This window comes from Stegastes partitus, unplaced genomic scaffold, assembly GCF_000690725.1.
Source record: "Stegastes partitus isolate 25-593 unplaced genomic scaffold, Stegastes_partitus-1.0.2 Scaffold1633, whole genome shotgun sequence".
Taxonomy (NCBI): domain Eukaryota; kingdom Metazoa; phylum Chordata; class Actinopteri; family Pomacentridae; genus Stegastes; species Stegastes partitus.
In genome coordinates this window covers 21047-37516 of record NW_007579364.1, presented here as the reverse complement: position 1 = coordinate 37516, position 16470 = coordinate 21047, and the positions used below count along the sequence as shown (strand labels likewise).

Here is a 16470-nt window from a genome sequence, read left to right as displayed (position 1 = left end):
TTGCTTCGTGTCCTTGTCCGCCTGCCTTTGCTGAAGCGGATGTCCTGGTGGGTCAGAATTGGAGGGCGCTGCTGCCTCATGTTAGGATCACCAGATGGCCTCTCTTCCTGGGCATGGCGTGCCAGATACATCCTTGAAAAATGAACTTTCAAAGCACTGCGGCGACCTACAAGCTCCGCTGTCAGACGTACGAGCGAGAAGAGAGTCTTGTCTTTATCTGGACAGGAAAAGCTGCGAGGCAGCGCTTAATAGAAGTGCAGCTGCTTCCTCGAACCTCTTTGACTCCTGTGAAATGGTGAAAGAAAACATTGCTGAATAATTTACTCGGCATCGGCGGTGGGTGGGTGCGACACGGGGAGCAGGACTCTGGATTTCACTTTCGTTGCAGCGCTGGGTTTAGCAGAACCCTGCTGGGTGCCTCGCTGCCGAAATTACTGTTTAATTTCTTTCATTAAAAAAGTTTCCTCTCGAAGGACATCACTGGTCTGAGCTCCTCCGTCAGTCAGTGTGCTTTGTCTCTTTTTCACATTTAATAACCTGCCCATGTAGATGAAGTTTGCCTCTGCGTGACCCGGAGCTCACACAGGCTGATTGTCCTCCTCTGGATTCAGTCATCTTCTCCGTAAACACACAGGCACATCCAGCAGTTATTCTCAAGATGTTTCACGCTGGACTCTGGCAGTCTAACATCATCTGCTTTGCAGGGAGTGTTTGTTTCCCTCAGATAGGTATCAGGGAGCCACATCAAAGCCTGTGTGCTCGTAGCTGGATGATCAGCAGATTACACGCTCACTACGAGGCCTGTTGAACCTACGGACAGCAGTCCAGCTTCTGAGACACCATCATAGTTGTTGAGTCATGTTGTCGTCTGACTTGGAGAGTAGAACTTATCTTAAAGGGTGCTGAGTGGAATCAGTACAGATGTTACTCTGGTTCAGTGGACGCTGACCGCTACTAGACTGAACAGTGATATCACACTGGAGGAAATACTGGAATCATGGCTCCGCATTAAAAAATAAACATCCATCCCCGGGACTTTCTCCAGGTCTGCTGTGCAGCTGCAGGGACTAATGGGCAGCGTATCCAGCAGGCCTCTCTCAGAGCTCCGTTGTAATTAAACCCAGCAGTGAACACTGGTAACTATTCGTCTGCTGAATAATGGATAAACTCGACAGCTTTTTCACTGGGAGCGATTCTCTCGCATGCATGGCTCCTGTCTTCATGATGACAGCTGGGCCTCTCGGCTCCATGGGGGCCACCCGGGACCGAGCTGCCAGATCCGTAGGGAGAGGAAGCCCAAACCCACTCAGAAAGTCTCACTAATGACTGCACGTCGCAGTGCGTTACCTGTTGTAGGGACGTGCACGGACAAAGTTCACTGCATACATTTAAAGTCATAACACTTTGTACAGTTTCCTATTTTAGCTGAAGCTTTGCCCTCTGAGCCCCAAACAGTTTCTGGGAGTTTATTTGCTCCGCTGACGTTTTTGATCGCTGTCGGCTCGTTTTTCACTTCAGTCTAAACTCCTGCACCTCTGTGGAAACTTGACAACCAGGATTAGAGGCGGAAAGAAGTCAATGCAATGCCAGAGTTTATGTCACATCACTGTTGGTCACCGATGAGTCAGCGGTGAAGTTCTCGTCTTTTACAGAATCTGGTACTGTGAACTCTTTATTTTTATTTCTTGCTCTGATGAATGCTGTAGTTTTGGTGTTTGTTTTACAGACTAGCTGCCTTTCAAACCTGTCGGTGAGTTTTTGGATTCAGAGGGTCAGAAGATGAGCTTCGTGGTTTCAGGATCTTCGGTTTCCTTTTGCGTGCTGCCATCAGCTCCGACCTGCGGCGTGTTTCGGCTCCGTGATGAGAGGATAACTCAGTAACTACATCCACATTGTGTGTCGGCGCTGTAATCCATCACAGCAACACAGCTTTGAAGTTGCTTTTTGGATCATGTTGTTTTTTTTGAAGGCAAAATGAGTCACACATCAATAACGTCTGTCGTCTCTGCTGTTGTTACCGTTCCACCAGGAATCCACCTTCGCCTTTCATTATCACTGAGGTCACCTAATAACTGAGATAAAGGGTCGCTGCTTCTCACTGGGGTCCTCCGGTCCATTCATAATAATTAGGAGGAATCCCAGCTGAGCCCCATTCACCTAAAAGCAGTTGAGCTGAGGTGGTCACAGAAGTTCACTCTGGCCCGGAGTGTCTCCGTCACATGCAGAGGAGCGCTGCTTCTTCCTGAGAGCTGGTTCTGGTGCTTCTACATCAGCCGGGCCTCTTTCCTCTGCAGCTTTTCCACGTCGGTGATTCACGGTCACACTCGACGGTCTCAGACTCTTCCTCCTCGTCTCTCTCCTTTTATTTTTGTCTTTCTCTCTTGAGCTGCAGATATCCTGATCCCACATATGTCTGTGTTCTTATAATTTCTTCACTTTGATGACAGTTTGAACAGTTTTAATGACGCCATCCTTCAGCATTATTCATGACAGGAGGTGATATTTATTTAAATGTAACTTTAAATGTTTATTTTCTGTGTAGGTGCAGGGCAATGTGTCTGTCTCTTGATATAATAATAATATATGACGATATAATAATTCTCACTTTGTTTTTGAAATATGACTAGTTTCCTGGAACATTATGGTTGTTTTTCTGTTCATATCTGTTTATTCAAAGTTACCTGAACAACCAATCAGGTGTCTTTAACGTCCATGTATCTGTTCAAAATGCGTCTGCCGTCCCGTTTGTGTGTCATCATATGATGGACACCGTCACAGCCGGCAGCACTCGGGCCGGTGGAACTTTTTTGCGGTAAGTGTCGGGGCACGGTCGGCCACGTCCTGGTGTTTATACGCTGTGGGAGAGGCTCCGTTGGCGGGGATGAGGCGGTTATGGACCCTCAAAGCCTGAGACTGATTGTAGCGTCTCCAGCCGACACCGTTCACCTCTGGTCCCTCTGAGCGCGTGCAAACTGATTGCTTTTGGCAGCGAGGCACGTTTAGGAGCCGGTGGGTTTTTTTTAGGAAAGCACCTGAATTTTTCAGAGCGTCGTGGGATGGATGGAGTGGTTTTTAGGGAGTGTGATGAAGCGGGCTGCTGTGTGTGCTGGGATGGTAACAGCGTTAGAGTGGAGAGATGACATCAGGCTTTTAGGTCTTTCTTCAACTGTCTCGACTTCCCTCCGTTCCACAGATCAAGAAGACGTCCGAGGCCACCCTGACCACCATCCAGGACATGGTGACGATCGAAGACTACGACGTGTCCGAGTGCTTCCACCACAGCCGGTCCACGGAGTCGGTTAAGTCGACCGTGTCGGAGACGTACCTCAGCAAACCCAGCATTGCCAAGAGGAGGGCCAACCAGCAAGAGACGGAGCAGTTCTACTTCATGGTGAGGGCAGAGAAAGCAGGATCTCAAGTGAAGTCCCCTTTGTTGTATAAGATAGATTATCTATCTTATTTAGAAGCAACAGAAACGGAGCCAAAGTTCTTTCAGTTGAAGATAAAAGAGTGACATGACAAATGTATTGATTTACATCTCAAGGTAAAGCTCCTGCAGTATTAAAGAGAGAAACCCGATGACTCCCTCAGACCTGAGGAGGTAGACCTTCTTCCAGGCTGAGGGAGGGCAGCCGTCTGCCTCCACCTGTTAGGGTGAGGAAATAAAGCGTAGAGAGAAGAGGTGTGTTTGATCTAAACAGAAATGAGACTGACTCTCTTTAAAGCCTAAACGGTGTTCTGCTCTTAGATTTTTTTCAAAAGAAGTGAAAACATCCACCTATTAACTCAAAAACCTCTCAAATGACTCAGAGAACATGAAGTCGAAGCTTTTATCTGCAGCTGAACGTTCTTAATTTGTGCATGTGAATCCTAATTGACTTTGAAGACTGTATCTCATGTGAAGTCTGTGATCAGCTGGCAGACGCTCCCAACATATTTCCATTTTGTAAAGCTAGCTGCTATCTTGTTCCAGTCTGAAGACGGACATGCTCTGATAAAGGCTTTAAAAAGGCTCCCGGCGTGTCCTTTGCCCTTGGCTGCCTTATCATAGATTGCTGTCTTCAGAGCGGGTCTCTGGCCGGCACTCGGGCCCGCCGTGTAATTACTCTCAATTCTCCACAGAAATTCCGTGAGTTTCTGGAGGGCAGTAATCTCATCTCCAAGCTGCAGGCCAAACACGACTTGCTGAAGAGGACGCTGGGTGAAGGTACAGTCACAGTCCTCCTCACCTTCCCACTGCTCTTCCTCTCACTCCAACCAAAGTCAAAGCTAAACAACGTCCAACCTGACACATGATTGTTAAATTCTGTTTTATTTCCCGCGGTCTTACTCGACGGATCTCAGCCTCCTCTGTGGCAGAGTTCCCATTGTTTGCTTGCTTTTTTCACAAGTCAAAGCTCCTAGATGGTAATCTGGGTTTTATCCAGGCAAGCTCGAGCTGAGGGGGGATTGTGGACTCGTATTATCCGTCTTAGTGATTGATTTGCTGGTAACTTAATGGACTGCCATGTATTAGAGGGGTGGCGCTCATTACTCCCCTTGTTCTCCATTGGTGGGATCTCCTGAAGGCATTGGCAAGTATCTGTCAGTCACTGTGCTACCAGCAGTCCTGGTGGTCTCCGTCAAGCTGTCCGCTAATGAGTCCATGAGCCAACAGAAGAGAAAAGCCTCCTGCTTCTCCCACATGCTCCTTAATCACGTTGTTGTCAATGAGCTGCAGTACAGCGTGAGTCACTCAGTCAGGTCATATCCTGTTCATGGCAGCAGATGGCCACACATTTGTAACTTCTCCTGCTCTCCAAAACCATTTGGAAGCTATTTTGTTCTTCATCTTACTCGTCCAAACCTGTAGCTGTGTTCCTGTAATGATGAGTGAGTCTGGTCGCCTACGTGATGGCGTCCTGCTGGATGTTTGTGCTGTAGCTGTAATGAGGCTGAAGCGTCGTCTCTGTGCGAGCTATGAGCCGGTGTGTGTTCGTGTGTTTGGGTTGTGTTGGTGCTGCTCTAGAGGCCAGCGGTTGTGGACAGATGGCAGGCTTCAAACGCTCCACTAGCCGTGTGCACAATTCACCGCAGGGACCTCAGACGCAGGTCCCGGCATGTCCACACAACTAACTTCACCCTGTTTTCTCTCCCGTCTGCAGGCCACAGAGCTGACTACATGACCACAAGGTAAAGTACACACTGACACACACACACACACACACACACACACCTGTGCATATCCGAGACACAAACCCAGCCGACCTTCTTTTCAACCGGCGACACAAACTTCTGTGTTGCGTCTCATCAAAGCGAGGACAGTTCACCTCGTTCTCACATGAACTCCTGAAAGCAGAGGAAATATTTAGTATATTTTCATCTTTGAAAACACGTCATCAGCTGAGGAATTAACACGTCAGGTTGGAACCCATTACTAAAGTTAATTAGCTTGAATTTTCTAATATTTTTAATCACAAATTGTAATAGTTTTTATAAAAGCAGCATGCTTTACTGAGATCGATGCAGCCAAATCCTCTAACAGCTATAGTCCTTATGCAGTGATTGGTCATCCAGCAAAGAACAGAACATTCATTGTCTTTGCGTGCTAGTTTTTTATTTCTTTTGATGAAAACAATATTTTTTACCCTTATAAATAACGGGGGGTAATGCCACGCTCTCAGTGCATCTCTTTAAACGCTACAATTTGAAATAAAAAACGCTGCCTCCCTTCAAGGATCCTTCCAAATCCACTTCTGCAAAACACAAGTCTGTGGGAGGATTCATCTACAAACAGGGTGTTGGTGGGGAGAGGAGTACGAGGCATTACCTCATGTCTAAAATCACACAAATAGGCTGCATCACCACGTCTGTTAAAAGCCAATACAGACGGACGTAAGATAAATACCGTCAAACAGCACTTACCCACAGTTAGGCTACGATGCAGACAGGCGACGAAGATGCACACAGATATGTCTGAACACGCTCTTATGAAGCTGGAGGAGGATGGAGAGGAGAACACAGCGACGGGGATGTCACCCACTGGTTTGAGGAGTCCTGTTCTCAAGCCTCCAGTCTGGAAGTTTGTCCAAATGTGAGGTGTGAGGGGTGTGACTGATGGGAAGACAGCAGCCATAAAACAAAACCCTGCTTTATCATCTGTTTTACTCTAAATGAGACAATATTTTACCAGATGAACATCAGGCTGTGTTGAAAAATCCATGAAACCAGCAGCTGAAACCACAAACTCATGAGTAAAATGTTTGCTGAGGTAACAGGTCGAGGAAGCAGTAGGGTCATTTTCTCATCGACTTATATGCAACCAAGCTTCTAGTTAGTCGCCCCCTGCTGGTCAATCTAAAGAATGCAGGTTTTATGAGCTTCTAGATGAGCTTTATTTTTCAGACCCGTCCATCGTTTATATACAATTTATGTGAAAGATGCACTAACAGACATCCTGCATGTGTAGCAGTGCAGGATGGTGTTGGTTGTCCTGTAAAATATTCTGCGGTTAGATTTAGCGACGCGTCGCCCAGTCGTGTGGAAGACTCGTCTCATGTGAACCAAATGCAATGACATGTTGTTTTCTTTTATTATCAGAGCACTTAGTTTGTCTGTTAGTGTTGGGATGTGAAGAGACTTTCAAGAAACAGAACAAAAACGCCCCCAGAATACATTTCATACTTTAACATTATATAGATTAAAAAAAACTGTCAAGATGATTATAATCAACACAAACAGTTGTTGGCTGCAGCCCCGTTAGTGGAGATTCACACCAGTCACATTAAATGTCTTTCTATTGGTAGTTATTTGCTAAATCCTGGCTGCAGTCTGCATAATGACACAGATTTATTCAAACTGCAAAGACACCTTTTTTATTATTTTTGTTGTGATGGTATTTAAAACATCTTCAGGCCTTTTCCAGTTAAAATGTTTTGTCACTATGATTGAGCAGCAGAGGCAGCCAAAGTCCCAGACTCTTTTTATCTCAGTCCTACAGGTCACCAGAAGCCAAACTGCATTAAGTCACACACGCCGACACACACATTCACACGAGCTAATAGCGGCTGTCCCCTGCAGCGCCTGTCAGGAGGTGGATGCTGACACGTTCGGCGCTCCCAGCGGGTCTGACATTTCACTGGCCTGTGATATCTTACAGAGAGAGAAAAGAAAAGATTAGAAAGAAAGAGAAAGTTCTTCCGTGGGTTTCGGCGGTGTCTGAAAATACTCTTATTCACTTGTCCATCATGTGGAGTGTGAAGGGTTTTAGAGATTAGCCGTCCTCAGCGTCGGTTCAGGCTTTTGAAGGTGACCGGAGAAGAGGCGCAAAGACCAACCACTTGAAAATGAAAACTGCATTATTTGCTTATTCTAACGCATTCTTTGTATTCTAGACATCCCAACGGGCCGCTCAGAAGCCACACTGGCACCCGGCGGGCTAGACCCCGCTCTGTTTTTAATGTTAGGTTATTTAATGGCAATTTGGAGTCATTTATCAAGGTACTGATTACCGGCCTGCCGCTCCACTTTGCTCCTCCTCCTGTCTATTTTCTGTCTTGCTCTGGCTTTCTGGCCATTTTGGTGGGTTCCCCCAAAGCATCTTAGCTCTGATTTATCGCTCACCAACAAAAACAACAACAACAACATATTTGTGCTAAGATGGATTCTGGAAACCTTCCTCATGAGTCAGTGAGCTCCGGCGGTCTGAGATGTCGGGGTGGCATTGATAGATCTGGAGGGCTGCGGGAGGAGAGGAGCAGCAGTCGGAGGGATAAATGTTTGTCTCCGTCAGCTCCCCTGACTCACTGCTGACCTGGCATCACCGAGCTGCTCTGGCACAGAGCTTCTCTCTCCGCCTCCTCCAGAGCGAGAGCAGAGGCCAGTGAACAACAGCAGGATAAATGGCAGTCGGGGAGCGGATGCCAAACTGATAAGGTGTGCTGCTGCTGCTGCTGCCTCCCTCCTCCGGCCTCTTCACTGCCTCTCACTGGTGGCCGTGTCCAGCCCTGCCTGGTTCCTGTCCAGTTCCCGCTGTTTTCTTTTGGGTTTGATGCCAGCACAGAGTGGAATGAAGGTGCGCTCTTTAGCAAAAGCTTTGGTGGGCAGCTGCTGTGGTCCTAATCTGGATCTTGCTTTTTTCTCTCTCTCTCTCTCTCTCCATCTCTGTCTCTTGCAACCTTTCCTCCGTAGCCGCGGACGACGGAACTCACACACCCGACACCAGGTAGACTCTCTGAGGCGTCTGTGGGGAGCCGTGCTGCTTGCTCTACCTGTCCTGCATTAACAACAGTTTCACTTCCACTGTGTGCTCGTCTTCTTTATTAATCACCTAACCTTTGTGAGCGCACTCAGACAGACTGAAGAGGTTCATCTTAGGTGCAGATTCCCAACAGGAGGCGCCCTCACGTCAAAACCACAGCTGAGTCTCTCTGATACGAAGCAGCCGTCCCACTCTCACATACCCAAAGAGATTGCATTACATAATCCAGCTGCCCCCAGACCTGAGCCTCAGCCCTCAGCGCTCCGCTCCAACAATAGCGAGTCGATTTTGGCATCGTTGTTGTGTTTGAACCCATTGTATACCCCTGAGGGCTGTAAACAGATCCACTGTATCATTAAAAGCATGTACCGAGTCCCCTGTCCAGCGCTGAGCAGCTGGCACCGAGGCAGAACCAGAGTGCGGTCCACGTCCAAGTGAGGAATGTGAAGGAGACGGTGACTCTCCCTCTCATCTCCCCACTCCTGCCCCGAGCTCCGTACACAGTGTTAGATAAGCTGCTGTTAATTTAAACACGGCCTGAGACCAAGTGTTTAAACAGCACTGGAGGCCCGTTTGAAATGTTCTGGACAACATGTTCACGCCTGTTGTAGCTCCTCGGTGGTTATTATGGGTCACACAGCAGGTGAAGTCGGGTCAGTCTGTCTCGGTGAGGTCTCAGCAAAGTCTTGTTTTATCTAAACTTACCCACTTCACTCACACCGGGTGTGCATGTTTATACGTGTTGATGTCACTTCCTGTTAGAGCCCAACCAATCCGTCAGTTCTGTTTGTCCATGTGGGATTATCACACATCCTCCAGCATCAGCACTGGAAGAGCAGCAATAACTCATATTTCACTTTTATTTTGAAATTTATCCGATTTATCTGCTCAAAATGTACAGAAATCTTATATTTAAACTATTAAACAGCTGAACTCAGAATGTCTTCATCACAGAATGTTAGTTTTCTGTGTGTATGTGGCACAAAGCGGTATCATATCAGATTATTCATATGCTGTCAGACAGTCGGTGTTGGTGGGGCTCTAGCTGGTGTGCATGTGATATAAAGCAAGTTATACAGAATCTGATGTGGCTTCTGTTCACGTTGCCTTCAAAGGACTCGGGACAGGCGATCCCCCGCGTGGTGGAGAGCTGCATTCGCTACATCAATCTGTACGGTGAGTCTGGAGAAAAAACTATGAACTGAATTCTTGTTTTTATCTATATACACACACACACACATATGTTTGTTTCTCTATACGTTCCTCTCACAGCCTAAATACAACCTATGTAATCTGTCTGGTTTTCAGGCGTTGGTTGTTTGGGGCGTGTTTGTAGTTTTTTGTTCCGCTCCAGCCGGCGTTATGGGAACGATGCCATCCTGTTTACAGTGATGCAGCCGTTTCCAGCCGACGTCCCAGAACCACGACTCGGCCTCGCACAAGAGAGGACTTTGAGTTTTTGTTTAGTTTTTAAACCAGATTGAAGAAGACTAGAAGAGATTTTTGACAGAAGCTGAAGCTGGGCGTCTGCGGGGTCGCCGGCTGCATCTTATCAGCGAGAGGCCTGAAGGAGGCAAACAGCGGACTAATTACGCTTCATCCTGACTTTTGACCTCTCCCCTTATTAAGTCCTAATCCCAGCTGGAAGACACTTCAGTGGAGCTTGATTGCGGTCTCCCTCACTCATTATTATCTTTAATTAGCAAAGCGAAGGGGCTTAACGAACAGGATGTGCCTTTTAGGTTCAACACAAGAAGCTTTATTTGCTGAGTGAGGGATTTTTTTTTCATATGTGATCATCTGGGTGGACTCATGAGCATGTGGAGTGTGCCTTTGCTTTGCTCTGACTCCTGATTCTCCTCCTTCCTTCTTCTCTTTGCCGCTCAGGCCTCCAACATCAAGGAATATTCCGTGTATCTGGATCCCAGCTGGAGGTCAATGACATCAAGAACTCATTTGAGAGAGGTACAGTAATCTGTTACTGTGAATGTAGAAGCTCTCTGCTGTTTCCTGGAGTTACAGTGTGTATTTGTGTTTGCCTCATTGTTATAAGAATCAAATATGTGGCGTAATTAGGAGCTGATCATCCTGCAGCATATCGACCGTGTGCAGCCACGAGGCTTTCTGACGTGCTGATTGTTTCCTGTCATGTGCGTTCTTATTCAATTTAAGTCTCTAATTTATCTGCTGGTGTGTCTTTGTTTTAGGGAACGACCCGCTGACAGATGACGAGAACAATCATGACATCAACTCGGTGGCCGGCGTTCTCAAGCTGTACTTCCGCGGTCTGGAGAACCCTCTGTTCCCTAAAGAGAGGTTCAACGATCTGCTCTCGTGCATCAGTAAGAACACGTTTTGGCGTAGAGTCGGTCAGGTGCTGTCATTCTGAGTTGTTTGTTATGACGGAACAAACGTTTCTCTGTTTATTTTTTTAGTGATTTTTTTATTTAATTTTTTTTAAAGCTTTTTTTTTTCTTGCATTCGGAGGACACGGTTATCTAACTTAGATGGATTTGTGTGCTTTTCACATGAATCCTGGTGAACTGACCCTCTGAACCCCAAACAGTTTCTGGCTGGTTTTTGGTTGTTTTTAGCTCCTGTCCCATTTTTACTTCCTGCCGGCTAATTTCTCGCAGCGCAGCCATGACTAGAAGCAGAGAGAGCTCCAACATGTCTTCTGTGTCGTGCAGCAGTTAAACTGACAAACATCAGACACAAGAGAGAACAAAAGCTGAATTCTTTGGATTATTTATTTTACAACAATTAAAAAAACTAGAAGCAACATGCACAACGTTTTTGGTCCTAGCTGGAAAAACGTGACTCTACCGACTGCATATATTTTACTGCTTAGGTTGTTATTTTGCCTCCATGCTGTCGATTGGAGGATCTGCTTCATGTTCAGTCACAATGCTGGAGCTCCACAAGTGGATTCAGAGAAACACAGAATGTCCTGTTTTTACTGAATCTGATTCGTGTTAATCAGACAGCTTGTGGCTCTGATAAATCATGTAGTTTTGGTGACTTTTTTTATAAACGATGAAGCCCAGCAGCAGGTTTTGGGGTTCACTGGGTTAACTCACAACACACTTCAGTTCTGAAATGGTCTGTTTAGCTGCTGCTGCTTTAGCTGCGTGTCTCCTCTCCTGCTTTATTACTGGTCCTGATGAAGACAGCGGTCAGTGTGAGATGCATATGGTACATTTTGATGGACTGACTCTGCACATCCTCACTGAGTGTGCAGAGCATCAACCTGAACTACAACTCTCTGGTTAGCGCTGCAGCTACACACTGTGGACCTTTAGCTTTTATGTCCTGGTCAGAAAAACACTGAAGCTGTACAGATTCTCTGTTTGTTCCAAATGAACGTTTTCATTTTTTCTGGATGTTGTTTATTTGAGGTCGAAGTGTTCAGTTATTTGAACAATTTTCCAATTTCACTGGAACCCGTTTGTAGTCACCAGTTGAACCTAATGTTGGCTGTCAGACACATTCCTCAGATCATGAAACAGTATAATTAACCGTCCTTTGTGTTTCGTCAGCACAGTTCCTGGTGTTTTCGACTCCACTCAGCGTGGATACTACTGTGTGGTGTTTGGTCGAGCACTGAGAGGGATATTATTTGTCATAAGTGGCACAAAGCCGGCCACAGAGCTCTGGTGGAATGTTAAATGTCCACAGCGCTCTGTGGTGGAGTCCTCACAAGAATAGTCACATTGTCGCTTCGACTGTGAGTCAGTCCACAGATCAGTCGGCTCTTTGTGTGGATTTTCCTGATCTTTTAAGGCAGTACATGGGGAGCTTTTCAGCTCCGTTAAAGAACAATTGAATATGCACAGAGTCACATGGGCCCAGCGTGTGCTCTCATGCCGAGTGTGTGTGTGTGTGTGTGTGTGTGTGTGTGTGTATTCGTGCAGGCTCTTGTGTACTCCTGAGTGTGTCTTTGCGTGTGTCCTGGGTGTACCTTTACACCCTGGTGCTGGATGAGTGATGGGGATTCCCTGTTTACATTCTCCAGCTCAACATGCCCGTGATGGCCGAGCGCCCAGCAGGCTCCATATTAAACCCCGTGTTCCATATGGAGCAGCTCGGACCAGCTACAGGATCACTTTTCAGTTCAGCACCTCTCAGTTGACCGTATTTTTTTGTTCGTTTTCATCACGGCAGCAGCTATCGTGGTTGTGCTATCTTTCATTCTGGAGCTTGCAGCAGGGACGCTTTGTGCTCACACGAGTGTTTGTAGGTGATGTGTAAGCCTCCACTGGAGTAGGTCCTGAAATAGTTGCTTCTGAATTTCTCACAGAGTCCTAGTTAGGTATTCATGAAAAATGAAATGCATCACAAGAATCCCAGAAGCCCAAATCCCAGATGGCAGCGAGTGGCTGGAGGGTGACACGGCTATTTTTAGCAGCCAGCAGAGCCCCACCTCAGCCGAGCAGAACCGGCTGCTTCAGGTGCCTCAGTGGAGCAAACCAGAGAGTAATGAAAGACAGAACAGTCAGCATCCTCTACTTTAGGGGTGGGCAGTCCTGGTCCTCCAGGGCCACAGTCCTGCATGTTTTAGATGCTTCCTTCTTCCAACACACCTGATTCAGATGATCAGGATGTTATCAGGCTTCTGCAGAGCTTGATGATGAGCTGATCGATTGAATCAGGTGTGTTGGAAGAAGGAAACATCTAGAACATGCAGGACTGTGGCCCTGGAGGACCAGGATTTGACACCCCTGCTCTACTTGGTAGAGCACAATTACAGAAAAGTGTTTTTCTCCACATAAAATCATAGTTAACACACAATACAAACCCTCTGGTGAAGCTCGCTGCTCATTGGCCGGCAGCCTGAAAATGGAGCGTGGACTTGTTAGAGAGATGCTGTTTTCATTTAGAGCATAAAGAAAACTACTGTGTCCTTGTCGTCAGATGCTAATGAACAGTGCCTGCTTCCTTCTTCCTCTGTGGTGTCAGCAGAGGAGTATCAATCGAGATGAAGGTTTAGGCTACAAACACACACTTTACATGTCATCAGTACATCTCTGCTGGTCTTCCAGAGACTTACACTAATTAAGTAATCAGCTCAGCTCAACTATTGATATCTTGGTGTAGTGATGATGTGTACGTGGACACCATCCGATAGTTTTGGTAGAAATGAACCCCAGATGTCGACTCCTGAAACAAAGTGATCGTTTTTTATTTAGCTGTATTTTAATTGTTGTGTTACAGCGTTTTACTTTCTTAACATCAACCCTCTGTGTTCTTTTCTTTTTCTGCTGCTACAGGAATAGACAACCTGTATGAGCGGGCGCTGTACATCCGTAAGATCCTGCTGACCATTCCCAGATCGGTCCTCATCGTGATGCGCTACCTCTTTGCCTTCCTCAACCAGTGAGTTTACAGACACCAGCTCGTACATCCAACCTCTCACTGTATGAATATTACCCCTCTTCAATGAGACGTGAGCTCCATTAAGCTTCAACTGCTCCCTCTCCCTCCGTCCATCCTTCCCAGTCTGTCCCAGTACAGCGATGAGAACATGATGGACCCGTACAACCTGGCCATATGCTTCGGCCCCACGCTCATGCCCACGCCAGACAGCCAGGACCAGGTTTCCTGCCAGGCGCACGTCAATGAGATCATCAAGACGATAATCATCCACCATGAGACCATCTTTCCTGATGCCAAAGAGCTGGACGGGCCCATCTATGAGAAGTGCATGGCGGGTGGAGACTACTGGTGAGAGAGAAGGAAACACATCAACACGTTGCTCTCTATCATGTATGATGGAATATTTAGCCATCAGTTGGTGTTGGATTCAAACTTTAAGCTGTTTCTTTTAGATTGGGGCTCATTTTCTTGCTCAGTTGCTCAGGAAGTGCAACGTGAAGTGATTCAAATGAACTAAAACACAAAAAGAAAACTCAGATGCTTCTCATTTTGCAGAGCTAATCCACATGAGAGTTTTCAGACTTTGCATGTGTGAACGAGGAAAAGCAGAGAAACACCGAAAAGGAAGTTGGTTGCAAAAAGAAACAACAACAGTTGCACAGAAATATTTCAGCCACAGACAGCAGGATGCTGAGGGACTTTGTCGGCAGCGTCTTGTTGACACTCCCTGAAGCAGCACAACTAATTTGTTGGAGCGTTTGAATCAACACCACAAAGCTCTCTATGATGAGCTAAAGGCATCCAAAACACTGTTTTCTATGCAAAGTCATACAAAATCACCAGAAATGATCCAAGTAGTTGTTCCAGTCATCCAGTGAAAATTCCTGTAATTTCTCATATAGCAGAAAATATACATCAAATAAACACTAACTAAAAGCAGCTGTTTCCCTGCTGGTTCCTGGACCGCTCTGTCACCGCCGTCTGAGGTCAGTTTGTAGGTTTTCTGGTGATAAAAGTGAAAAACACTTTGTCGAAGCCACTTCATGCAGCTACACAGAGATTTCCCAAACGATATGTAGCAGCCTGACAGATGGCAGTGCTTTTCTAGTGAATGGACCTGAGGCACGCAGCCAACCCTCTTTCATTAGCGTCTGACTGAACATGCAGGTATGCGTGAGCTCTCCGTCCTGCAGCCGCATCAGCAGCACGTCAGGAGAGCTGATATGAGGAAGCGTACACGCCAATTAGGCCTCTGTGGTTCAGAAACATGACAGGGTGGTGAATGTTTCAGCGCTAGACTTTACATGGTGGACTTTGTGGGCGAGACAGGCTGAAACAATCACTTTAATTAGTTCGATCACAGCAGGAGTGAAGGAGAAGGAGGTCACCTGGCAGGGAGGGATGATTGGTTGAAATGCAGCACATACTGGAGTCAAACAGGTCAAACTCGAGGCTCCTTGCCAGCTCCACATCTGTACGCAGAGCTTATCGCTTGTTTCTTCCTGTCTTTATCTGTCTCTCCTCTTCTGTGCCCCCACATCACCACAGGCTGACAGGGATTTATCCCGAGCTCGAGCTAATCACCCGTCTCAGCGCGGCCGAGTCCCCCGGCAAGGCGTACCAAGCCCTGGGGAGATTTGTTGTCTTGGCTGCCTCCCTTTCTTCCAGGAGAGGAGGTGGCTGCTGACATGTTGGCATGGGAGGAGACACTGGGTTTAATCTGTGGGGATATGTGTGGCATTACTGCCAGCTCTCACAGCACGATGCCAAAACAAGACCATTTAGAAAAAGAGGTCCAACCACAGATCGAGGCTCTAAGCCTCTCACAGAATACCCACAGTGACCGCTGCTTGAACCTCCTCTCCTGATAATTGAAAGACCTTCTTTCCTTCTTGTGATCTTCACTGAAGTGACCTGGGTTTGCTGAGATCTTCTGTTTTAAGCAACACTTTAAAATTTGGTATTTTCTGACCAATAGACCAGAGAAAAAGGTAAAACTACACAACAGGGGTTAGGGTGTTTTGTCATGTCTTCTGGAGCTCTACCTTGACTCCTGACCCCTGATCTGTGTTGTGGCCGTGGCCCTGATGGTTTGCTTGTTGCCCCCACAGTGAGAGCCCCTACAGTGAGCATGGAGCCCTGGAGGAGGTCGACAACGAGGGAGGCACTGAGACGCACACCAGCGAGGACGGTGAGTCTCTGTGAGAGCTTCTGTTCCAGCGTATAGAACATGAGCACATGAATGATGTACGTTTGTCCTTTTAGCGTCCTCACAGCTTCCCAGCAGAGTGTGGTGCAAACAGCAACACGTTAATTAAACTTTATTATCACCCACAGCACTGTCCATATGCTGAGTCCAAATTTAAGCTTTCCCCCCATCTGTGGTGTTTGGAGGGTTAAAGCCAGCTCTGTGCAGCTCAGGGTGGCTAATCCTGCCTTTCAGCCCCTTAAATGCATTAACCTTGAAGGGCCGAGGAGCTGGGCTGAGTGATGGACAGCCATTCATATTCTAATGCTTCGTCCTCGGGGCCTCAGGACACCTCCACATTCACATTTTTTACAAATTCACTGGTGGTCTGCACCCACCGGACCCCTCTGGAAGAGAAATCTGTTTCCTTAAAGGTCTTGGAATACATTTTTCCAATTCCCTTGTTTTTTTTCTTTCTTTCAATACCATGTGAAGAATCGATGTTATAGTAATTTGTAAAGGAATAGCAAATGTGTGGAGCGTGTTTTAAGACGTGTCAGGTTTTAGTAGCATGTCAGAAATTACACAGCCTGTGTTTTCTCTGCTTTAATTACGTTTCCATACGTCCAAGAGAAATACGAAAGGAAAAGAAAAACCCTGGGCTCAT

General features: G+C 46.7%; 1 protein-coding gene across 3 annotated transcripts in view; it reads left to right on the top strand.

The window, feature by feature from the left end:
* srgap1a (SLIT-ROBO Rho GTPase activating protein 1a) overlaps positions 1 to 16470 on the top strand; it is an 86933-nt gene that overhangs the window by 56425 nt on the left and 14038 nt on the right. Inside the window, exons 9-18 of one of the 3 annotated variants that reach the window (XM_008301131.1) lie at positions 3194 to 3391; positions 4123 to 4207; positions 5145 to 5172; positions 8170 to 8203; positions 9355 to 9415; positions 10127 to 10204; positions 10447 to 10581; positions 13510 to 13615; positions 13739 to 13963; positions 15727 to 15806. In XM_008301131.1, the coding sequence (XP_008299353.1) occupies positions 3194 to 3391; positions 4123 to 4207; positions 5145 to 5172; positions 8170 to 8203; positions 9355 to 9415; positions 10127 to 10204; positions 10447 to 10581; positions 13510 to 13615; positions 13739 to 13963; positions 15727 to 15806 (1030 nt within the window). Of the gene's footprint in view, positions 1 to 3193; positions 3392 to 4122; positions 4208 to 5144; positions 5173 to 7373; positions 7480 to 8169; positions 9213 to 9354; positions 9416 to 10126; positions 10205 to 10446; positions 10582 to 13509; positions 13616 to 13738; positions 13964 to 15726; positions 15807 to 16470 lie in introns of those variants that run through there. The other 2 variants (XM_008301130.1, XM_008301132.1) reach the window with 2 other exon arrangements.